Raw genomic sequence first — 25,974 nt, forward strand, 5'->3', positions numbered from 1 at the left:
ACTGAGAGACCATTTTGAAGTCTCAGGAAACCTTTGCAGGTGTTTTGAGTTGATTAGCTGATTGGCATGTCACCATATTCTAATTTGCTGAGATAGTGAATTGGTGGGTTTTTGTTAAATGTGAGCCAAAATCATCCAAAGACTTAAACTACTCTTAAACTACTGAAAGATCCATTACTACATGCTTTTTAAAATCATTACAAGCGATGTCGAAATTCGAAAATGAATGGCTCTTCAAAGTTTTTCAGGTGAGCTAGTGAAAACACTCCATTAGCATGATGAGCTGCACCTCAAAATACAAGTGGAAACATTGTACTTTATAATCGAGTTTGTGGCTTAATTAACTATGTTTTAAATAATTTGACCATTGCAATTCAGTTGGTGACGGTTCAATATGAAAAACACCATCCTGTCACGTTATACCATTGAAGTGAATGTTAAATTTGTCTGTAAATATTTGTTGTATCTGATTGTATTAGTCTATGTAGTAGTGATAGTCAATGTAAAAAGAGCAAATGGTAGAAGCAAATTTCATTTACCTGTCTTTAATCGCACTTTTAATATGTTTATTAATTTGTATACCTATTTTAAAAAAATAGATTTCAACTTGTTCTTGCCATGAAAATGACCACGTTTATCTTTTTTTAACCTAATTATTATTATTACTATTTTTTTCTGCTGTGTGTATGAATGATCCTACTTAGGTCCTAATCATCATCCTGTTTGGATATTTGGATCCCATAACCATAATCCTTTTTTTTTTTTTTTTTTTTTTATTTGTTTATATGTGTGTGTATAGAACACTGCATGTATAATTAGGCCTATACTTGGCTTTTTTGTTTGTTTTTTTAAATGCAATTTTTTTTTTTTACATATTTAATTTGAACAAAGATGTGTGTTAAGGGATAAAGTTAGTGACTCCAGATGGAATTAAAGCAAGAAACAGGAAATTATTTAGTCATGAATAATGGGAACAAGCAGACTTTTAAATTATCATCTGAGTGAGACTTTTAATTGCCACACATTAATCACCACATTATGACAATCCACCACATTGTGAATTCAGCTCAGTGAACTGACAAATTGGCTTGTAACAGACAGAGCAAACTACATTCAAGGGCACTGGCTAGTTATACGTAAACTATAACTCTGTGGCTACAAAATGGCCATTTTATTACAAAATATGCAGACAGTGATCTTTGGTTTTTGACAAAACATCTTTGGTATAATATAACAAATAATCTGCATTATAGATTACATTATAGACCATGGGAAATGAAGACATAAATTTAGTCTGTGTTTTTTCTCTTATGTGCCCAAATAGCATTTGTTCCAGCTTAAACCATGCAAACATGCTACAGGTATATCAAATACAACAACCAAATCATTACAAAAACAATAAAAAGAAGTACAAAATGTTAACAAAAAGTCGTGAACCATCATCTGATTCAAATAATTTCAGACTGAAATTCCAAAACAGAAGTTGAATGAATATCCAAAACATATGAAGTGCCATAACAAATTTCTGTCATCGATTTGTGATATTTAGAAATCATTGCTCTTCATCCAAAGGTCTTTGGCACATGAAAAAAAAGTCACAATCTCACAATGCTGAACTGTTTTCCAATTTCAGCATTATGTACTTTGTCGCCTGGATTTTCTTAGCCTTTAATCATCTCTCCACTGCGCAATACAAGACATTGATCTGTGTGTTTCCATCCTTTGAAGTGGTGGAGGTTTAAATGAACTACAGTTTTACTTTGTAGAGAAGTTTACTGGACACGAGACATTGTTCTGCTGCTATGGCTTCTCAGAACCTTCTGGAAGAGATCATCTGTAACATAGCAAGAAATATATTAGGATTCTTTCTTTTTTTCAGTTTTTTAGACAGTCGCATACAAATTATGAAATATATCTGAGACTCTTTATTAATTGCATTTACGTAACAAAACAAATTGCAATTGTAAACAATGCATACATACCATTTTTCATTACTTGAGACCCAGCCTGGGATAAAAAAAAATTGAGAAGAAAATATATTTCATTTATTTTAAAAAGTTAGCAGGCAATTCATTATAAGCCCTGATCTACTGGTAAACAATAGTGTATGACATACTAACCCTCATAGCAGAGGCGCGTCTGATTGTTGAGCCTTCAGCCTGGTCACTCACAATTTTAGGAGCTAAAACAGAATGGCACGGTGCACTGTTATGAAGCTCTGAAATATGATTTTGCTTTTATCAAAATGTTTAATGAATAAAAACTGGTTTATAGCTTACGCAGTGGCTTTACGGTTACATCAACTGCATGTACAACTCCATTGGTAGCCATCAGATCAGTTTCGACAACAGGCACTCTGTTCACGTATACAGTGGCGTTACGCTGAACGGAATAAAAAAAGAGAAGAATTATCATTTGAAATCAGATTAAAGAAAGATTTTACCCATAAGTGAATATTCAGACATAATTTATTCACACTCGCGTCATTTAAAGCTTGTGTTATTTTTTCTATGGAATGCAAAAGATGAATTTTGAAAAATCTTTAAATTACCTTTTCAACAGAACAACAGTTAAAGGGGACCTATAATGCAATAATCACTTATGTAAAGTGTTTAAACACAGTTGTATGGCCACAGTGTGTGAAAACAACCAGCCTATAATAGTAAAAATCCACCCACTCATTTTTTTATAATCCCAATTTTAAGATAGCATTGTCTCTGCTTGTTTTCACTGATGCTGCCATGCTACCAGAATGATCGTAAATATGAATGTGGTCAACAATGTGAAGTTGACTGCTTGTATTTGTGGAGCTCATAATCATAAGTGGGACTTATAAAGTGCCATGCTCCCCGTCTGTGTAATTCATAAACGCGCATTTATTGCACAGTACAATCAGATGACTGACTTTTAAACTGATTCCGGTTTGAACATATAAGGCTGAACACTGCTACTGAGAGTTTCTGACATTTTCAGTGCATGAGATTGTCCTGTTTGGTTTTTGTCAGCTCTTGAAGCTCCGCCCTTTTCTGAAAAGAGGGCCGGAAGCAACAGCTCATTTGTATTTAAAGGGACAAACACAAAAACAGCGTGTTCTGGCTCATACCCTAAAAGTGGCGATTTCAACAAGCTATAAAAATAATCTGTCAGGTATTTTGAACGAAAACTTCACATACATACTCTGCGGCCATTAGAGACATCTAATGTCTTACATCTTGTAAAAAGGGGTGTAATAGGTCACCTTTAGGAGTTCTGCTAAATAACAGCATCTATATTTTAAATGACACGAGAGTGAATAAATAGAGATAGACATTTCATTTTTAGGGTGAACTGAGCATATAAATATACATTACCATTTAAAAGTTTGGGGTCAGTAAGACTTATTAATATCTATTAATATTAATAGTGACAGTGATTAAATGTATAACATTTATGTTACTAATTGTTTTTTATTTTAAACATATGCTGATCTTTTGAACTTTCTATTTATCAAAGAATCCTGAAAAACATAAATATGAAGTAACACAGCTGTTTTCAACACTGAAAATGAAAAATAAATGTTCAGATCAAAACCATGATTTGCGATATGTGCTCCGAAGTTCAGATCTGAAATGATTTGCGAACCCGCTTTGAAGTTCCAATCTGAATCAAATGATTCGCAATATGCATTCCGAAGGTCCAATCTGAATAATGATTCGCAAACCACTACTCAGATTGGGGTCATCCGAGCATCTCAATCCCGATCTAAATCGAATCATTCACGAGACCAAAAGTCCCTACAAGCAGTTTTGAAATTTGAAAATGAATAGTTCTTTTGAACTCATTTTTGCTATCGAGATCACGAGTGAATTTGAATCAATCAGTTCCAGCATAAATGACTCACTCAAATTGAATCAGTTTGTCTGTTGCTTCGCTCATTGTTTCTTCAACCATGTTTACATGACACTGTCAGTACTGCTACTGGCTTAGCTCGCTAGTTTTATGACATTAACTAAAATAATAAAAAAAAAACGTTGAAGACGTTTCACACAAATCTATATGTATCTATATCATAGACTGTAAAAAATATGGACGTAGTGTCTGTGACGTCACCCGTAGGTTTCTGAAGAGCATTTTAAGAGCAAGGGGGGGTCGGCCGTCAGCATCTTAGAAACACGTCACTGCACGTCACTCCCGGATAATCGAAAATGGGCAAAGCGGTGGGACGTGGGTGGAGCTGGTTGCTGAAACCACGCCCGCCTAGTGCGACGGTGGTGACAGCAGCGGCAATCCACCTGTCACTCAAATGGCCACGCCCTGAATTATGCAGAACTTTAAGGCTTAATATTAATTAAACGGATGAGTTCTAAAAAAATTCACCCCCCTCACATGAAAGTTAGCTATATAGATTAAAACCACTTTTTGTACCAGGCTGTAAACATATTTTCTTCTGCTGTAAAGTTGGGCATTTTAACATGGGAAGTCTATGGGATTGACTCCCTTTTGGAGCCCGTCTCTAGCGGCCAGTCGATGAATTGCAGTTTTAGTCACTTCCGTGTTGGATTCAAGAGGGAGATCGGGAGGTTGCCGCTTGATCTATATCTAACACATTCTAAAACTGAAAATTCTGAAATAAATTAAAATCTAAATTTTAAAACTAGTTATTTTACAAAGTAAAATATTTCACAGTATTTCTGATTTTACTCTATTTTAGATCAAATAAATGCAGACTTTTTTCAAAAACGTACCAACCCCAGACTTTTGAACGGTGGTGTACTAACACGTTAGCCTAGATTGCACCTCTATTAAAGATACAGAATCCAAAAAGCATTTTTTGATTCAATAATAAGATCAAATTGATTGTTAAGTACTGACAGTGCCTAACTCCAGTTTATCTCCTAACAGGGGCTTCATTCTGGTATGTGAGGTCACAGCTCCGCTGACCAGGAACTCTTCACCAATGTGGTATTTAAGAACATTTGCCAGCTCCCTGGGGTCTCCTATGTACAAAATAGCAAGGAAACAACAGATGAAGGTATATTCTGCACATCTACATACGCTTATAGTGATTACAGAATTCCCACAGAAACAAATCTGACTAGTTAGTGTGTGAACATCTGCTTTTCTAACACATATGGTGAAACAGGAGACATTACTCATGAGTCTGTTGAGGTCAGCAGGGGGTATTGCGCTGAAAGCAGCGTTGGTGGGGGCGAAGAACGTGTAGGTCCCTTTTTTGTTCAGGAGCTCGGTCAGGCCTGCTTTCTGAATGGCGCCAACCAAAGTGCTGTACAGATGAGAGTTCATTAATGCACGTTATTAGAAGCGTATCTTTAGGCGACAGAAGACAGTTAAACTGACAGCTCAAATTACACCAGGGTCATCAGAAATCTCAAGTAATTACAGGCTCGAGTTTGAACATGCAAGTACATGAGCATTACGAAAAACATTTTGAGAGGCTGACACTGAGTTTTTAGTATGTGGGTGAGAAACGTGCAGCTGCAAATTTCCTTTCAATAAGACTGTGAAAACAATTACACCCTTTATGTTGGAAAATTTTTTCTTCTAGGTTTTTATAGGGCATTTTGGTTAAATCACCACTGATGTGAGGTTAAATCTTTTTGTACACTTAAATACCTCTAGAGTGCCTTAAATAGTCATAAACACGTTATTTAAAGTAAATATTAAAAATCAGTCATCATTTAGTCAAACTCATGTCATTCCAAACCAAGGTTATTTTTTAACTTAAACTGAAACCAATTTTCAGTTTAGGTCAAAAGTTTACATACACCTTGTGGAATCTACAAAATGTTAATTATTTTACCAAAATAAGAGGGAGCATACAAAATGTATGTTGTTTTTTATTTAGTACTGACCTGAATAAGATATTTGACATAAAAGATGCCTACATATAGTCCACAAGAGAAAATAATAGTTGAATTTATAAAAATGACCCTGTTCAAAAATTCTTTTTTGTTTAGTAATAGTTGTTCATGAGTCCCTTGTTTGTCCTGAACAGTTAAACTTCCTGCTGTTCCTCAGAAAAATCCCACAAATTCTTTGGTTTTTGAGCATTTTTGTGTATTTGAACCCTTTTCAACAATAACTGTATGGTTTTGAGATCCATCTTTTCACACTGAGGACAACTGAGGGACTCATATGCAACTATTGCAGAAGGTTCAAATACTCACTGATGCTCCAGAAGGAAAAACGATGCATTAAGAGCCGGGGGGTGAAAACTTTTGAACAGAATGAAGATGTGTACATTTTTCTTATTTTGCCTAAATATAATATTTTTTCATGTAGTACTTCCCTTCAGAAGCTACAGAAGATACTTATATGTTTCCTAGAAGACAAAATAAGTAAAATTTTCCCTGATCTTCAAATTTAAAAGGTTTTCACCCCCTGGCTCTTAATGCATCATTTTTCCTTCTGGAGCATCAGTGAGCATTTGAACCTTCTGTAATAGTTGCATATGAGTCCCTCAGTTGTCCTCAGTGTGAAACGATGGATTTCAAAATGATAGTCATTGTTGGAAAATGTTCAAATACACAAAAATGCTAAAAAACCAAAGAATTTGTAGGATCTGAAGGATTTTTCTGAAGAACAGTGGGCAGTTTAACTGTTCAGGACAAACAAGGTTTCCATATAATAAAAAACAAATGGCGTTTGGGCTGTCAAGCTTCAAAAAACACGTAAAACATCATAAAAGTAGACTATACCACTCAATAGCTTTGGTGTGCCGGTGCCTTTTGACACCAAATGCCATTTGTTTGCATCTCTCTTCTGACCAAATGTCTTTCACATTCAACTTTAAGATATTCTTGTGACCTACTGAATATACAATAGAAAGTCATACTGGTTTGGAATGACATTAGAGTGAGAAAATCTCCTTAAGACGTCACTGTGAAGATTATCATCACTGTGCTTACCTGAAACGATTATCTGCCTTCAGGACGTCCATGACAGTTCCCATGGGGGGTGCCAAGAGCTTGTCAACGATGAACATATTTGCAAAGCGCCCGTTTTTGTCATGTGCAGCAATGCAGGCGTTCTCAATACACAGGTTCTGCAAGTGAAACGGTTAAGGTTATTGGTTACAGAGATCAACACATTGTTTCAAAGCTCTCTTTTCTCACAAGACAGATGATGCATGAAGTGGGCTGTGGAAAACGTTAGGGTGATCCAAAGGAGAGGTTTCCGGTGGTCTGCGAATTCCATTACAGAGCAGAAATGCGAGAGCGCAGACTGAACTATACCAGCCTCGCTGCCAGCTACAACATGGCTAGGAATAAAAACGTGGCTCTTATGAGTCTTTGATGGATTGGGATGGGAAATGGGGAGTTTGATAATGCAAGATCTAGTCAAGAGGGATTAATGTCCTTCACTAATGTCATGAAAATGATAAGCATTAATCTATTGTTATAGGATCCTGTTCAGTATAGATAGATATCAATGTTTCATTTTAAAATAGCCGCTGGGATTTGGGTTTGTGCTGAATTATTCCCTTATGTATAATTCAAGACTTACGTTTCTGAACACAAACACTCTAAGTTTCAATCCGCCCATGGTCTCCAGCTCCTGCCCATGGTAAAGGCTCTTAGAGGAAAACTTCTCCTTGAGAATGTGGTTTCTCAGCAGTTTCTTCATGTCGGGTGTCACGGCCAAACTCTTGTCTGCACGCAAATTGCACAATTACAGTTATTTCAGAGTTTCGTAAGGCTCAATTGCTGCTGTAGGCTAAAGAAAATGGAGTGATCCAACCTTTGAAAGCATCGTTCAGCGGCGCTAATAAAGTCACAGCCTCAGAGCCACTGAGATGATCGGAAAGACCGGCATCTTTAAAGAGTTTGGAGGCTGTAGTAACAACTGATCCCTCTGCAAGCTCCAGGAGGGTCTTGGCTAAAAAATAAAAAAGCATTAAAAAAGTTTAAAAGTAATTCCATTTTTAGCAAAAGCTTACATTTATTTATTTGAATGTGCAAATAGCATCTATTGCTAATACATGAATATCATTATGCTCTTTTTGTATAATCATAAATCATCAGAACATCATAAAAAATCTAGTTATCTGATTTTACGCCCTTAAAAATAAATATAATAAATAAATAAATCAGCATGAATTAATTGATAAGTGAAATATACACTACCAGTCAAAAGGATTTTTAATGTTTTTTTTTTTTAAAGAAGTCTCTTCTGCTCACCAAGCCTGCATTTATTTGATCCAAAGTACAGCAAAAACAGTAATATTGTGAAATATTTTTACTATTTAAAATAACTGCTTTTTATTTGAATGTATTTTAAATGTAATTTATTCCTGTGATTAAATCTATATTTTTTAGCATCATTACTCCAGTCTTCAGTGTCACATGATCCTTCATAAATCATTCTAATATGCTGATTTGCTGTTCAAGAAACATTTTTATTATTGTTATCAATATTTAAAACAGTCGAGTACATTTTTTTCAGGATTCAGTAGTATTCTTTTTTTGGGAAAGAAATTATAGAAATTAATAATTTTATTTTGCAAGGATGCTTTGATCAAAACTGGTGATAAAGACATTTTTTATAATATTACAAAAGATTTCTATTTTTTTGAGCAGCAAATCAGAGTATTAGAATGATTTATGAAGGATCATGCGACTGGAGTAATGATGCTAAAAATTCAGCTTTGAAGTCACATAAATAAATTACATTTTAAATTATATTTAAATAGAAAACAGTTATTTTAAATAGTATAAATATTTTACATTTTTTTTATGTTTTTGTTGTACTTAAATAAATGCAGGCTTGGTGAGCAAAAGAGTCTCCTTTAAAAACATTTGACTGGTAGTGTATGTAGGAATCACATTTTTCATGGAGTTATTTTTGCATATTTTCAATCATGCATCTCAATTTACAAAGGTTTGAGCAGTCAATTCGCTGTGCCATAATTTAACACCAAATAAAGAATGTCTTTACCAGATGCTAATTTGTGCTCCTCTTGGTAAATTGCGTTGGTCATTATGGAAATGGTCTGGCTGCGTTTGTGTTCTTTATTTCATGCATTGTCAGTAAATCACTTGCAGAACTTTCCTCTCCCGTCTGTACTTTTACGGGATGCACTCTCATGCTAATTTGCCATGTTTAGTAAATCTGGCTTAAAAGATCTTCTAAAGATCAAACCTGAGTCGGGGATGAGGAGTTCGCTGACGTAGTGAATGACTCCATTGGTTCCAAGCTTATCTCTCTGCGTGACGATGGCTTTGCCGTTGATGGTCATGTCTCCGCCATCGCAGCCGACTTCCAGCACGGTGCCCTGCAGGGTCTCCAGAGGAGTTCCAGCCACAATTGACTCAGAGCAGTGCAAGTTCTTCAGAATGTGGTAATTAAGCAGATCTAAAGTGGGTCGAAACAAAAACATGATGACATCTCAACATCAACATCCTGAGAAAGACAAACCATGGCAACTGTTCTATAAACAACAACAAAAAAACTGTTGAGGGTTGTTTTTCCTGCATGTTCCTGGTCGTATTATGGATGTTGTTACTAGCAAAACGCTTGTCTTCATAATCTTTTAATAAAGTATAATAGCTTGCTTGGATTCTGAAATGATTTTCCTGCTTGGCTGACATTATGAACAAATCCATTTTACTTTTCAACAGCTTCCTCCAACCACCTGGCTCCATTCTGGTATGTACAAACTACTTTTCATTCCCAATGGATAAAATGTCCTACACAGCATTTTTTCTCATTGAATATCCAGTTTCAGACAGAAATGCATCACATTTTTGAAGAAAAATGAAAATTGCTTCATGCTGAAGAAAAGCAAAAGTACCTTTGAGGGCAACCGGGTCTCCCAAAATTCTGGTCAGTGTATCTGGAGGAATTTTCTCAAAGGCTTCATTGGTCGGAGCAAAGATGGTGTAGGTACCCTCGTTCTCTAACAGAGTGGTGAGGCCAGCGGCAGCAACTGCAGTCTAAATGAAAAGGAAAGGAGGGCATTCAATGAACATTTGTACTACAAATGCCTAGTGAACCAGCAAAGTTAACAATATAAGATCTACCCGTAGAGTGTCCAGGTCATCATCGGTGTCAATCAGAGAGTTGATATTATTCGTAATGGCGGTGATGACTCTGTCAACAACATGCACAATTCCATTGGTCGCATGCTGGTCTGTCTTCACAAGCCTTGCGCAGTTCACCGTCACAATCTGCGACAAAACATATGGTTGGTAATGTACACGAAACCTCGAGCAAAACATTTGGAATAAACACTAGTTGACACAACACTTAACCAGCATTAAATGATTAGTTCCAGAACAAAAATTTACTGATAATTTACTCACCCCCTTGTCATTCAAGATGTTCATGTCTTTCTTTCTTCGGTCGTAAAGAAATTATGTTTTTTGAGGAAAACATTTCAGGATTTCTCTCCATATAGTGGACTTCTATGGTGCCTGCGAGTTTGAACTTCCAAAATGTAGTTTAAATGCAGCTTTAAAGGGCTCTAAATGACCCCAGCTGAGGAAGAAGGGTCTTATCTAGCAAAACGATCAGTTATTTTCTAAACAAATTGACAATTTATGTACTTTTTAACCTCAAATGCTCATCTTGTCTAGCTCTGCATGAACTCTGTGTATTCCTACATTGGTGCAGAAGTACCGACCCAGTGTTTACAACGTCAAACGCCCTTTACAAAAAAAAGGTAAAACAGAGATTTTGAAGTTGGTGGAGAAAATGAGATGGGAGTTTTTTGACATACCCTAACTGTCTTGAACCGGATTACACAGAGTTCATGTAGAGCTAGACAAGATGAGCATTTGAGGTTAAAAAGTATATAAATTGAATTTTTTTTTTTAGAAAATAAACAATCATTTCGCTAGATAAGACCTTTCTTCCTCGGCTGGGATCGTTTAGAGCCTGTTGAATCTGCATTTAAACTGCATTTTGGATAATCAAACTCGCGAGCACCATAGAAGTCCATTATATGGAGGGAAATCCTGAAATGTTTTCCTCAAAAAACATAATTTCTTTACAACTGAGGAAAGAAAGATGTGAACATCTTGGATGACAAGGGGGTGAATAAATTATCTGTAAAATTTTGTTCTGGAAGTGAACGTCTCCTTTAAGGTTTTTTAAAAAAACATTCCAGGATTTTTTGGACTTCAATGAGAACCAATGGGTTGAAGGTCCATATTCCAGTTTCAATGCAGCTTCAAAGGGCTCTACATGATCCCAGCCGAGGAATAAGGACTTATCTAGTGAAATAACCGGTCATTTTCAAAAAAATAAAAATAAATAAAATAACTGAAGCTGCAATTTGGACCTTTAACCACCACTGAAGTCCACTATATAGAGAAGAATCCAGGAATGTGTTCCTCAAAAACCTTCATTTCTTTGCGACTGAAAATAGAAAGACATGCACATCTTCGATCACATGGGGGTGAGTAAATTATCTGGAAGTGAGCTTCTCTTTTAACTAACCACAGAGAAGGTAAACAACATTTTTCCCATGAGAAACTCTAAACAAGAGTTCCTTCTCTTGTTGATTCGGCTTCAGCCAAATTGGACTTACTCCATTAGAATAATGGTGGATGTGAACATCGAAGTCCTGATACATGGAGGAGAACGAAGTGCCATGCTTAAGATCATCCGAAGTCAAGCGTCTGTTGATCATGTGGTAGTGCAGAGCGTTGAGAAGCTCAATGTTGACGTTGCTCACAAGGGCATCCAGAATTTCCTACAGCACATTTTGAAATGTCATTGAGCTTATCTTGATATTTTTGCTGTTATAATGATTTTTGCAAACTCTTGAGAAGTCTAAAATGACGGGAAACTCTTTATTTCTTCTACATGATCTATGGAGAAACGTTAGTGGGAACTCACAGTGGGAAGTGCAGCCCAAGCCTCGTTGCTTGGAGCAAAGAATGTAAAGCTGCCGGGACCTTCGATCTCCTCTTGCAATTTCGCTCTTTCAGAGTACATCTTGGTAGTAGTGGCTCCAACCACACCCAGGGTTTTATAGATGTTCACCAGAGGCAGAGCTTTGAAAAATAAATCCATTTTTTATTGTAATATGTGACCCTGAACCACAAAACCAGTCGTAAGTAGCACAGATACATTTCTAGCAATAGCCAACAATACTGGCTATTACAACAATATGGATCAAAATGATCAATTTATCAAGATATTTTGTACATTTCCTACCGTAAATATATCAAAGCTTAATTTTTGATTAGTAATATGCATTGCTAAGAACTTCATTTGGACAACGTTAAAGGTGATTTTCTCAATATTTAGATTTTTTTGCACCCTCAGATTCCAGATTTTCAAATAGTTGTATCTTGGCCAAATACTGTCCTGTCCTAACAGCTTTCAGATGATGTATAAATCTCAGTTTAAAAAAATGGACCCTTTAGACTGGTCCAGGGTCACAAATCGTAACAAACCTCTTTGCATGCACACAATTTATAATTACTGTGCATACCTGCTGGACAGCCTTTTTCTCCAATCACCTTTTCATAGCCAGGACAGCACTCATAGGTGACCACCCTACAAAGAAATGTTAAAAACATCACTTTATTAGGTTTTATAGAAGATTCTCTACAGATCCCATCGGAAATGGGAGTTCTTGAGGAACTTCTGCAGGAAATCGGGTCTATATTTCTCTCTTTATTATTGCGAGGACTGAAGGGCTGTGACAACCAGCGCACTCCTCAATGCGTTTTAAAGTGCATGGCTTGAGCTATACCGTACTTCTTCTTTTTATTTCGTGCCAGGTATTTCCATAATAAATAAGGTCTGTGCTCGAGTTGGTCTTAGAGGGTCATAAAATCTAATTTCCTTTGGTAGCAGAAGAATCTAGAGGTACCGTATGGGCCAGGGAAACTTCTGAGAGGGAACTCTAACACCAGCAGTCCTGCCAATAAAAACAATGGGAAATTCCTAGAAACCACCATTGCAATGCAAAGATGCAATAATTGGGATACTGAAGACTGACATACAGCTTTCCTTAGATGTTTCCTTTTCAGAAAAATGTTATGATCTCTTACTAATGGATTTAATGTTTATACGCATATTTTTTTTCTAGTTCACTACTATTAACTCGCTACTAAAAAAGGTTTGTTTTTCCAAGAAATAAACTTTGGATTATTTCATGAGGGTAAGTTCAGGTTGTACATTGATATATTGCTTGTATTGAGACTAAATAATGACTACTAAATCCTTTTGGAGCCATTACTAGTCTACAGACTTGAATGTAAAATATATTTGTGCTAATTTTAACTACACTACCAGTCAAAAGTTTTAGAACAGCAAGATGTTTAATTTTTTTTTTTTAAGAAGTCTTTTCTGCTCACCAAGCCTGCATTTATTTGACTCAAAATACAGCAAAAGCAGTAATATTGTGAAATATTTTTACTTTTTAAAATAACTGCTTTCTATTTGAATATATTTTAAAATGTAATTTATTCCTGTGGTCAAAGCTAAACTTTCAGCATCATAACTCCAGTCTTCAGTGTACGATGATCCTTCAGGGGGGAGGGGAGGGGGGGGGGAGAAATTATAGAAAATAATACTTTTATTTAAGCAGGGATGCTTTAAATTGACCAAAAGTGATGATAAAAACATTGAAATGTAACAAAAGATTTCTGGTTCCGATAAATGCTGTTCTTTTGAACTTTCTATTAATCAAAGAAACCTTAAAAAATTCTACTCAGCTGTTTTCAACATAAAAACAATAATAAATGTTTTTTGAGCAGCAAATCAGAATATTAGAATGATTTCTGAAAGATCATGTGACTGGAGTGATGATGCTAAAATTCAGTTTTGAAATTACAGGAATAAATTATGTTTTGAAATATATTCAAATAGAAAGCAGTTATTTTAAATAGCAAAAATATTTTACATTTTTACAGTTTTTTTTCCTGTATTTTAGATCAAATAAATGCAGAAGAGACTTCTTTAAAAAACATTAAAAATGTCAAAAACTTTTGACTGGCAGTGTATATATTCATGCAGCATAAGAATTTGCTATTGCTTAAAAAATACTTCCCATATCATGACTTATAGTTGTATGACATAAGATATTTTGGCGAAAACACTTGAGGATATCATACTAACGATATATTCCATGGTGTTTGCATTTAGAGACAGAGGAATTTGAGCTGTATTTTTCAAAGGTTGTTGATACACCAATCTCAACAAATTGTTTGCATACTAGCTTGAGCAACCCACATCATCTTAGACTGTGATAGAGTGGAAAACTAGAAAGCAAATCTAAACAAAGGCAACTATTCTGACATTCAGGCATGGGATTGACTTGTAAAACACACGGAAGAGGAAAGCAGATTGAACTGATTATCAAAACAGATGGTAACTCAACTCCTGTTTGTCCTTTGCCAACATAAGCAAAGATGGTAGCCATGGATTTCTGACAAAATAAACAGCTAGCATTAGTTACATATTGTGCACTTTCAAGTGTGAGACACGAGGCTCCAAGAAGCATTGCGAAAACTGTATTATGTTGAAATCTATATTTAGCGTAGGGGTGGTCAGCAGATTAATCATTTTGCATCTTCTAAAACGTCTCACTTCCTTATATCAGAAGTGACAGTATAATTTCCCAGATAGCTTCTTAAACTGGAAGAAAAACAGAAGACAATGCATAAAAACAGTTATGATATTTTATCACTGATATTCAGCAAAACGTGTTTCTGTGAAAATAAAGTGCCTGAACCAGGTGGCTAGCAGAAAGAGCACTAGGGAGTAATTTGTGAAAAAAAAGTTATTGGTCTCTCCTCAAGTGACCTGGAAACATCCGGTTCCACAGCAGTGACCTTTATGAACCAACCCTACAAAGAGTGCAATTGTTCCCACAAAATTCCTCTAACCCCAAACTTCGAAGCCCCAAAGAAACTCTGTAAATCAAGTGAACTTCAGTGTCACACAAGCCAACCTTGGGCTTTCCTGAGGAAGGTACATCCTTTCACTGCAAGGCTCAACATTTTTTTCTCACAGACTGCAGATGAATGGAAAACTCCTTGAGACCTGGTCTCAATGATTTGTGTGTGTTTGGGGATGTAAGACTTTCGGGAGTCCCAACTGAAGTCATTTCCTAAAAGCATCCAAGCACCCACAGCAACTCTGACTTCCTTCTTGCTTTCTTGAGAACGGCTATGAAAGAAACTCTGTTGAAACTTGGGAAGATGAATAAAACAAGTCCTTCTGTGTGTCAAGATTTCGCTGTGCGATCTTAAATCTTGTTCTTAAGCAGAGCTGCCAAACAGACAGCATTTGAAAGAAAAAAATAACGAAATGCATGACTAATAACAGGCTAAATGTGACCCTGGACCACAAAACCAGTCTTAAGTAGCATGGGTATATTTGTAGGAATAGCCAAAAGTACATTGTCGATTTTTTCTTTATGCCAAAAATCATTAGGATGCCATGAAGATGTTTTGTAAATTTCTGAGCATAAATACATCAAAATTTACTTTTTGATTAGTAATATGCATTGCTACTTCATTTGGACAACTTTACAGGAGATTTAGATTTTTTTGCACCCTCAGATTTTCAAACAATTGTATCTCAGCCAAATATTGCTCCACTGATGTAAAACCATACATCAATGGAAAGCTTATGTATACATCAGCTTTCAGGTGATGTATAAATCTCAATTTCAAAAAATTGACCCTTATGATTGGTTTTGTGGTCCATAAATCAATTAATTAAAAGACAAAATGGGGAAAATATTAAAAAATGTGGTCGGTAAGACCTATTTTGGAAGAAATTAATACTTTTATCCAGTAAGCATGCATTAAATTGATCAAAAACAGGAGTATAGACAATTTTACTAAATAAAAAATAGACATTTTCACAATTTCCATAAAAACACAATGCTGCACAATTGTTTTGTACATTAAAATGTTTCTTGAGCAGCAAATCAGCATATTAGAATGACTTCTGAAGGATCATGTGACACTTAAGACTGAAGTAATGATGCTGAAAATTCAGCTTTGCATTGCAGAAATAAATTACATTTTAAAATATATTCAATTAGTGTATGGCTATATTAAATTGTAATAATATTTCACATTTTACTGTTTATAGTTTATATTAAAAATCTCTTGAACGGCGATGTAATTATGCATTATTTGGGCAGAATACACTGGGACATGCAAAAACTTATGCACTCTAAACAACCCCCAGAACTTGTTGGTGTACCTTACGTAAGCAACATTAATCTGTTACATAATGTCTCCGAATCTAGACGCAAATAAACATTCCAGACTCCATTCCAGATTCCAACATGCTTAATAAGCATCCACGATGGGATGTACTTTGCCAAAACACCAGCTTCATGTACACCCTCCCATTAAATCTTCAAAGTCTAATTTCTACTTTGTAGACTCTAAACATGCGGTTCCTCCTGAACTCTAATATATTTGTCTGTAATTGTGATTCAGGTCTTAGCACACTGAAGAGCTTTCAGACAGAACGGCATTGATTTGTCAGCCTCGCATTAATGCACTGTTAGGCAATTTAACCCCACGAAGACTGAAGCCAATTACCAAAAGACATATGGTAACTATTACTACACAACGTTCTTCTATATCTACTGTCAACTTGAACTCAAATACCCTGTTCATTGTTCCGTTATATGCGATGCTGGATACATCTCATCTACAATGCTTCACCAAATATGTCTAACCCTTAAATATATGTGATGAATCCTCTGCACAGGGTAATAATAATCATAATTTACGACAACCTTTCCAGCTCTTCAAACCACATAGATGCATTTTACATTCCTTTGAGTTAGAAAGACATTTTATATTTTAATTTAACATATATCTATGCACATTCAGGTAGTTGAGATGAAAAAGTGTGTAATAAACTTTAATATAGTTCCATAAATGTGGGAAAAAGACTCTGGTATGACAACAGTCTAATATTTTACGTCTAGTTATGTCCTGAGAAAAGACAATGGTGTTTTATCTAAGTAGAAATGTTTATTAAATTCAGAACAGAAAGATAGATAGATGTGGTAACTTACGTTGGTTTGCCACATATTTTGCGGTGATACCATTGCTTGCAGTTGGTGAAGTACTTCTTGTCCGTTCCTTGAATCTTCTGCATAGCACAAACATTGGGGCTGCAACAAATCAAATAAACACAGTTTTCTTTAAATGCTCCAACCATGCACCAAATGCTCAATGCATGCAAGACTAAAGAAGAAAAATATGAAGCATTTTGTTTGTGTACATGGTTTTAAATCACATTTAGTGCACACAATAGCTGTCTGTCTTTATAATAATCAATGAAAGACTCAAGTGTAGAAAGACTCACTGCAGCAGCTCTTACCCATGAGTTCTTCCTCTTATCCTGCTGTGCTGAAGAACCGCTTGATACGGGGTTTTCGCGGCGAAAACTGTCGCGATTAAGGTGATAGCCAGAGCAAACAAAGTTAAGCGCTTCATCTCGAGTTCCTGCAAGCGCACTCCAGACCGGCGCGGCGAGCGGCAGAGTCCGGCTTAAATACCGAGACCCCGGTGCTCAGGGAGGGGCTTGAGACGACCAGAAACACGACACTTTCACTCACAAATTAACATCTTCTACCGTGGTAAAGCTCTAATGCACGTGACTGGTTTATAGCACTCAACAGACCAACTCGCTGTTAAAGTTTTTATTTGTAATACGCTATTAATCTGTAAACGTGATAAGCCCACACACGCTATTGTGTGCACTAAATGTGATTTAAAACCATGTACACAAACAAAATGCATAATATTTTTCCAACATCAGTGACAAGTTTGACTTTTCTTCTTTAGTCTTGCATGCATTGAGCATTTGGTGCATGGTTGGAGCATTTAAAGAACACTGTTTATTTGATTTGTTGCAATGTGTAACAGTGCATAAAGTTGCCTGAGTGTAAAATGAAAACAAAATGAAGGCTATAGCCTAAATAGCTTGATATTGTAAAAGTACAGTAGCCTATTATTAAAAATTCATGAAAATGTATAGAAATGTAAATATGGTCGTAATATTGAAAAAAAAAATGTTAATGACCTGCACTAGTCTATTCATTTGAATGTTATCATTTCTTTTTTTATTTGAATGATTTTAATGAATTTGTCGTGACTGCAAAAAACAAACTGCAATCAAATAAAAGAAAATCTCATAGCCTCTCAATAGCCTGCTCTAGCTCACTGTGAATTTATGGTCACGATTTACACATTTTTCTTTAAGTGAAAATAAATAACCATGAGGTTAAATTAGCTAATCAACATTCAGTGAAGATGAGCTGCCATATGGGTTAAACGTAACCCCTGCTAGGTAAAATAAACAAACCAGCAGTGTCCTGTCCTGTGTTTATCCAGCAGCGCATTTAGAAAAATACTTATTGGGTTGTTTTATGTTACCTTTATAATTTACTGTATTTTGGTTGTACTAGGAGCAAGGGTGTAGGTTTAAGTTTGGCGTTTGTGGGAACTTAACAGTGGACAACAGACATTTAGTTGTTTGATTAAATGATTTGCATACACGCTGATTTGCAAACCCGCAGTGAATTCCCATCTGAATCAAATGATTCAAAATGCGTGCTCCGTAATTTCATTCTGAATCAAAACTTTAGAGCGAATCATTTGATTTCGATCGGGACTCGGAGCGCGTATCGCGAATCATATGATTTAAATCGGGACTTTCGAGCTGGTTCGCGAATCATTTCTTTTTTTAGATCGGGACTCCTATCGCTCGTATCGCGAATTATTTGATTTCGATCGGGACTCGTAGCGCCTATCGCGACTCATTTGATTGCGATCGGCACTCGGAGCGCGTATCGCGATTTATTTGATTCAAATTGGGACTCGGAGGGCATATCACGAATCATTTGACTTTCGAGCGGGTTCGCGAATCATTTAATTTCGATCGGCACTCGGAGCGCGTATCGCAATTTATTTGATTCAAACTGGGACTCGGAGCGCATTTCACGAATCATTTGACTTTCGAGCGGGTTCGCGAATCATTTGTTTCAGATCGGGATTCAGAGAACGTATCGCGAATCACTTGATTTCGATCGGGACTCGGAGCGCGTATCGCGAATCATTAGAGCGGGTTCGCGAATCATTTGATTTCGATCAAGACTCCGAGCGCTATCGCAAACCATTTGATTTCGATCGGGACTTTCGAGCGGGTTCGCGAATCATTTGTTTCAGATCGGGACTCGGAGCGCATATCGCGAATCATTTGACTTTCGAGCGAGTTCGCGAATCATTTGACTTTCGAGAGGGTTCGCGAATCATTTGATTTGGATGGGGACTCAAAGCGCATATCGCGAATCATTTGTCTTTCAAGCATTTTGTATATTTTTGTACGGTTACATACTTGTCTGCGATCTCGTGGATTTTGCGTCAGATATATTTTATATTAATAAACATTAACTTCAGATACCAGTCAGCAATCGCAAGCAGATTTTGTCAAATAAAAACAGTTTCTGTTCATATAAAATAACTTGAAAAATGTGTCAGGGCTTTGGTGTCAAATAAATACACTTAATATATTTATAGGGTTAAATTATACTTGTCTGCGATCTCCTGGATTTGGCGTCAGATACATTATATATTAATAAACATTAAGTTCTGATACCAGTCAGCAATCGCAAGCAATTTTTGTCAAATAAAAACATTTTTTTTTTCATATAAAATAACTTAAATATGTGTCATGGCTTTGGTGTCAAATAAATACATTTCATATTTATGTAAGGTTAGATCATACACTGTAAAAAATAAAAAACACAATTTGTTGGGTCAGCTTAAATTATTTGTTACCCTGCTGCCTTAAAATTTTAAGTTGATTCAACTCACATATCTAAGTTGTCACTTAATATAATTTAACATTTCAAGCTGAATAAACTTTTTTTGAGTTGACTGAACTTAAAATTTTAAGGCAGCCGGGTAACTAATTATTTTAAGTTGACTTGACAAATTGTTTTTTACAGTGTACCTGTCTGCAATGTCGTGGATTTGGCGTCGGATACATTATATATTAATAAACATTAACTTCAGATACCAGTCAGCAATCGCAAGCAGTTTTTGTCAAATAAAAACGTTTTCTATTCATATAAAAAAAATTGAAAAAAGTGTCAGGGCTTTGGTGTCAAATAAATACACTTAATATATTTATAGGGTTAAATTATACTTGTCTGCGATCTCCTGGATTTGGCGTCAGATACATTATATATTAATAAACATTAAGTTCTGATACCAGTCAGCAATCGCAAGCAATTTTTGTCAAATAAAAACATTTTTTTTTCATATAAAATAACTTAAATATGTGTCATGGCTTTGGTGTCAAATAAATACATTTCATATTTATGTAAGGTTAGATCATACACTGTAAAAAATAAAAAACACAATTTGTTGGGTCAGCTTAAATTATTTGTTACCCTGCTGCCTTAAAATTTTAAGTTGATTCAACTCACATATCTAAGTTGTCACTTAATATAATTTAACATTTCAAGCTGAATAAACTTTTTTTGAGTTGACTGAACTTAAAATTTTAAGGCAGCCGGATAACTAATTATTTTAAGTTGACTTGACAAATTGTTTTTTACAGTGTACCTGTCTGCAATGTCGTGGATTTGGCGTCGGATACATTATATATTAATAAACATTAACTTCAGATACCAGTCAGCAATCGCAAGCAGATTTTGTCAAATAAAAACATTTTTTTTCATATAAAATAACTTAAATATGTGTCAGGGCTTTGGTGTCAAATAAATACACTTAATATTTTTGTACGGTTAAATTATACTTGTCTGCGATCTCCTGGATTTGGCGTCAGATACATTATATATTAATAAACATTAAGTTCTGATACCAGTCAGCAATCGCAAGCAATTTTTGTCAAATAAAAACATTTTTTTTTCATATAAAATAACTTAAATATGTGTCATGGCTTTGGTGTCAAATAAATACATTTCATATTTATGTAAGGTTAGATCATACACTGTAAAAAATAAAAAACACAATTTGTTGGGTCAGCTTAAATTATTTGTTACCCTGCTGCCTTAAAATTTTAAGTTGATTCAACTCACATATCTAAGTTGTCACTTAATATAATTTAACATTTCAAGCTGAATAAACTTTTTTTGAGTTGACTGAACTTAAAATTTTAAGGCAGCCGGGTAACTAATTATTTTAAGTTGACTTGACAAATTGTTTTTTACAGTGTACCTGTCTGCAATGTCGTGGATTTGGCGTCGGATACATTATATATTAATAAACATTAACTTCAGATACCAGTCAGCAATCGCAAGCAGATTTTGTCAAATAAAAACATTTTTTTTCATATAAAATAACTTAAATATGTGTCAGGGCTTTGGTGTCAAATAAATACACTTAATATTTTTGTACGGTTAAATTATACTTGTCTGCGATCTCCTGGATTTGGCGTCAGATACATTATATATTAATAAACATTAAGTTCTGATACCAGTCAGCAATCGCAAGCAATTTTTGTCAAATAAAAACATTTTTTTTTCATATAAAATAACTTAAATATGTGTCATGGCTTTGGTGTCAAATAAATACATTTCATATTTATGTAAGGTTAGATCATACACTGTAAAAACACAATTTGTTGGGTCAGCTTAAATTATTTGTTACCCTGCTGCCTTAAAATTTTAAGTTGATTCAACTCACATATCTAAGTTGTCACTTAATATAATTTAACATTTCAAGTTGAATAAACTTTTTTTGAGTTGACTGAACTTAAAATTAAGGCAGCCGGGTAACTAATTATTTTAAGTTGACTTGACAAATTGTTTTTTTACAGTGTACCTGTCTGCAATGTCGTGGATTTGGCGTCGGATACATTATATATTAATAAACATTAACTTCAGTGTCACGGGTATGTCGTCGTGTGCGAGAATGAACAGGAGGAGAGCGGAATCCAATAATTGCAAGTTTATTAAACAATCCAAAAAGAACAGGAACCGAGGGAGAACAGCAGAGACCAGCAACCACAACGAAACACTCTGTGAAACAATACAATCCCCGACAAAGACCAGGGGCACCACCAAACTTAAATACACAGAAACAGGGGAGTGGTCACAAACGAGGAAACGAGGGGAAGTACAAATAAGGGCAAGACTGAACCAAAAGAACAAACCTAAGGGGGAAACCTGGACTAAACCAAAACTAAACAAACCAAGGGGGAGACAAAGACTAAACCAAACACTAGAAACACAAGGGAAAAACACTAGGGAAAAACGAGACAAAACAGAACATAACCCTGACATTACCCCCCCCTCCTACAAGGCGCGACTCGCGCCGTAACACACACTGGGGTGGGGGGGGTGGGTGCTCTGGAGGCCGGTAGGCAGGGACACAGGAGGCACCGGATGTGGAGACGGCCTCCAGGGCGGATCAGGGAGCTCAGGGGCCCATGGCGGGTCTGAGGATTCGGGGAGCCATGGCCAAGCACACAGTCCTTGTGGCCATGGCGGGTCCAGGGGTTCGGGAAGCCATGGCCGGGTAAACAGTTCAGGAGGCCATGGCTGAACAGGGAAGTAGCCCCCCAAAATTTTCTTGGGGGATTTTATGGTTCTGACAGCCCTAGGGAGCGCTGGATAAGGTGCTGGCTCAGGAGGGCGCACTGGAGGAAGAGCGCGCGCAGACTCTGGAGGGCGCGCTGAAGGGCGTGCTGGAGGAGGGGGGCGCGCAGGAGGGCGCGCTAACGGAGGAGCCGACTCTGGAGGGCGCGCAGGAGGGCGCGCTGGAGGAGGAGCCGACTCTGGAGGGCGCGCAGGAGGGCGCGCTAGGGCCTCCCTGGGCAGCGCGAGCAACTGCGTCACGGCCTGGGACCTGGGGAGAGCAGGGATAGAGGAGGTGAACAGAGGAAGGGGAGAAGCAGAGAGTTTATGGGTTGACGCCGCCCCCATAGGAGGCTCTACAGCCGGGGCTGACACCTCTGGGGGCATGGGCGCGGCTTCTCTGGTGGAAGAGAGTACAGTCATGGCTTGACTCGGCTCAGGAACTACAGCCATGGCTTGACTCGATTCAGCAGCTACAGCCGTGGCTTGACTTGACTCGGGAAGTATAGCCGTGGCTTGACTCGATTCAGCCGCTACAGCCGTGGCTTGACTCGACTCAGGAACTGCAACAGTGGCTTGACTTGACTCGGCCGCTTGACTTGACTCGGCCGCTTGACTTGACTCGGCCGCTTGACTTGACTCGGCCGCTTGACTTGACTCGGCCGCTTGACTTGACTCGGCCGCTTGACTTGACTCAGGAAGTGGAGCTGTGTCTTGACTTGACTCGGCCGTGACGTGACGTGACTTGACTCAGCCGTGACGTGACTTGACTCAGCCGTGACGTGACTTGACTCAGCCGTGACGTGACTTGACTCAGCCGTGACGTGACTTGACTCAGCCGTGACGTGACTTGACTCAGCCGTGACGTGACTTGACTCAGCCGTGACGTGACTTGACTCGGGTAACACAGTTGCAACTTGGCTGGACTCCGAAATTTGACTGAACTCAGGAAATGCAGCTGTAACTTGACTTAAGACAGGAGCAACAGTGTTAACTTGACTTGATACTGGAACAGCAGCCGCAGCTTGACTTGACACTGGGACTATAGCTGCAACTTGACTTAAATCTGGAAGCGAAGCTGTGTCCTGCCTTGGCTCAGGAAATGGAGCTGAGTCTTGACTAAGCTCAGGAAGTGACAAAGGAGACGTGGGCTCTGGCGGCGCGGTCACTTGAGGGCGCTCTAGCAAGAACGCCATCTTGGCCGGGGGCTCAGGAACGGAGGCCATCTTGGCCGGGGGCTCAGGAACGGAGGCCATCTTGGCCGGGGGCTCAGGAACGGAGGCCATCTTGGCCGGGGGCTCAGGAACGGAGGCCATCTTGGCCGGGGGCTCAGGAACGGAGGCCATCTTGGCCGGGGGCTCAGGAACGGAGGCCATCTTGGCCGGGGGCTCAGGAACGGAGGCCATCTTGCGAACAGACTCTGGCGTGGCGGCCCTCTTGCGAGCAGACTCTGGCGTGGCGGCCATCTTGCGAACAGACTCTGGCGTGGCGGCGGCCATCTTGCGTGCAGACTCGGGCGTGGCGGCGGCCATCTTGCGTGCAGACTCGGGCTTGGCGGTGCGTACAGACATTAGTGGTGAGTCTAGCACACTGGCCATCAAGGTTGGCCATGACCTCGGAGGGCTGGCCGCGATCTCCGGACTGACGATGCGAGAGGAGGAATAACGAACAGGAGAAAGCGCAGGAAGACCAGAGGGAGCGGACCGGTCGGGGACGGCATGTGGAGGAAGCTGGCTGATGGTGGGCTGGAGCGGCAACGTGTTCTCTAATGGGGGAAAGATCGGAATCTTTCACATCAACGTAAAAACCGGAATGACTGAGGGTGAGGACCTGGTTGATAAATTCAGCAACCGGTTTATAGCGATCCTCATAGGGTATGGAACTGAGCAACTGGGAATTATTTAGCCCCATTAGAAAACATGTATTAATCATCGCATCGCTCCAACTCACCAGATGACAAACCTCCAAAAATTCCTCCACATATCGTTCCACCGGCCTCAATCCCCGACGAATGCCCATGATCCTCCTCTCGGCATCCATGTTGTTGTCCTTGAGGTCGGTGATTCTGTCACGGGTATGTCGTCGTGTGCGAGAATGAACAGGAGGAGAGCGGAATCCAATAATTGCAAGTTTATTAAACAATCCAAAAAGAACAGGAACCGAGGGAGAACAGCAGAGACCAGCAACCACAACGAAACACTCTGTGAAACAATACAATCACCGACAAAGACCAGGGGCACCACCAAACTTAAATACACAGAAACAGGGGAGTGGTCACAAACGAGGAAACGAGGGGAAGTACAAATAAGGGCAAGACTGAACCAAAAGAACAAACCTAAGGGGGGGAAACCTGGACTAAACCAAAACTAAACAAACCAAGGGGGGAGACAAAGACTAAACCAAACACTAGAAACACAAGGGAAAAACACTAGGGAAAAACGAGACAAAACAGAACATAACCCTGACATTCAGATACCAGTCAGCAATCGCAAGCAGTTTTTGTCAAATAAAAACGTTTTCTGTTCATATAAAAAAAATTGAAAAAAGTGTCAGGGCTTTGGTGTCAAATAAATACACTTAATATTTTTGTATGGTTACATACTTGTCTGCGATCTGGTGGATTTGGCGTCAGATACATTTTATATTAATAAACATTAAGTTCTGATACCAGTCAGCAATCTCAAGCAACTTTTGTCAAATAAAAACATTTTCTTTTCGTATAAAATAACTTAAATATGTGTCATGGCTTTGGTGTCAAATAAATACATTTCATATTTATGTAAGGTTAGATCATACACTGTAAAAAATAAAAAACACAATTTGTTGGGTCAGCTTAAATTATTTGTTACCCTGCTGCCTTAAAATTTTAAGTTGATTCAACTCACATATCTAAGTTGTCACTTAATATAATTTAACATTTCAAGTTGAATAAACTTTTTTTGAGTTGACTGAACTTAAAATTTTAAGGCAGCCGGGTAACTAATTATTTTAAGTTGACTTAACAAATTGTTTTTTACAGTGTACCTGTCTGCGATCTCGTGGATTTGGCGTTGGATACATTATATATTAATAAACATTAACTTCAGATACCAGTCAGCAATCTCTTAGGTTTGTCAAATAAAAACATTTTCTTTTCATATAAAATAACTTAAAAAATGTGTCATGGTGTTACGACCCCAAAGTGGTCTAGGGGTTCTGGGGTCGAACATTTAAAAATATAGACGTTAAAAACATATACATACAAGCACTGTGCGAGACAAAGGTTTTTGTGCAACAACAATGATTTATTAAAGGTAAAAACTACTGGAATCCAAAAGAGTGGTGTATATATACAGTATTTACATTATTTACATGAATAGACAAAACACAAGACAAAGGAAAGAGGAAGAAGGGACGTGGGCGGTGCTAAATTAAAGAAAATA

General features: G+C 37.6%; 1 protein-coding gene across 1 annotated transcript; it reads right to left on the minus strand.

Annotated features, from left to right (window-relative positions):
* Positions 1-980: 980 nt before the first annotated feature.
* tgfbi (transforming growth factor, beta-induced) lies at positions 981-17,494 on the minus strand. The gene is made up of 17 exons (XM_051128216.1): positions 17,323-17,494; positions 17,015-17,113; positions 12,446-12,510; positions 11,845-12,002; positions 11,534-11,698; positions 10,023-10,169; positions 9,794-9,935; positions 9,142-9,354; positions 7,741-7,878; positions 7,507-7,652; positions 6,909-7,045; positions 5,133-5,263; positions 4,852-4,976; positions 2,280-2,382; positions 2,121-2,182; positions 1,983-2,007; positions 981-1,834 (listed from the first exon to the last, which is right to left on the minus strand). The coding sequence occupies exons 1-17, from the start codon at positions 17,436-17,438 to the stop codon at positions 1,773-1,775; spliced, it is 2,034 nt and encodes a 677-aa protein (XP_050984173.1). The 5' UTR covers positions 17,439-17,494; the 3' UTR covers positions 981-1,772.
* Between the last annotated feature and the right edge of the window lie 8,480 nt (positions 17,495-25,974).

This window comes from Labeo rohita, chromosome 14, assembly GCF_022985175.1.
Source record: "Labeo rohita strain BAU-BD-2019 chromosome 14, IGBB_LRoh.1.0, whole genome shotgun sequence".
NCBI lineage: Eukaryota > Metazoa > Chordata > Actinopteri > Cypriniformes > Cyprinidae > Labeo > Labeo rohita.

What these genes read in the sequence shown, in the direction of transcription:
- tgfbi (XM_051128216.1), bottom strand. Translation starts at nt 17,438, where the DNA reads ATGAAGCGCTTAACTTTGTTTGCTCTGGCTATCACCTTAATCGCGACA. An exon ending in ATAAGAGGAAGAACTCATGG is followed by an intron (nt 17,114 to 17,322) that starts GTAAGAGCTGCT and finishes GATTTGTTGCAG; the next exon opens with CCCCAATGTTTGTGCTATGC. An exon ending in CTTGGGCTGCACTTCCCACT is followed by an intron (nt 11,699 to 11,844) that starts GTGAGTTCCCAC and finishes AATGTGCTGTAG; the next exon opens with GAAATTCTGGATGCCCTTGT.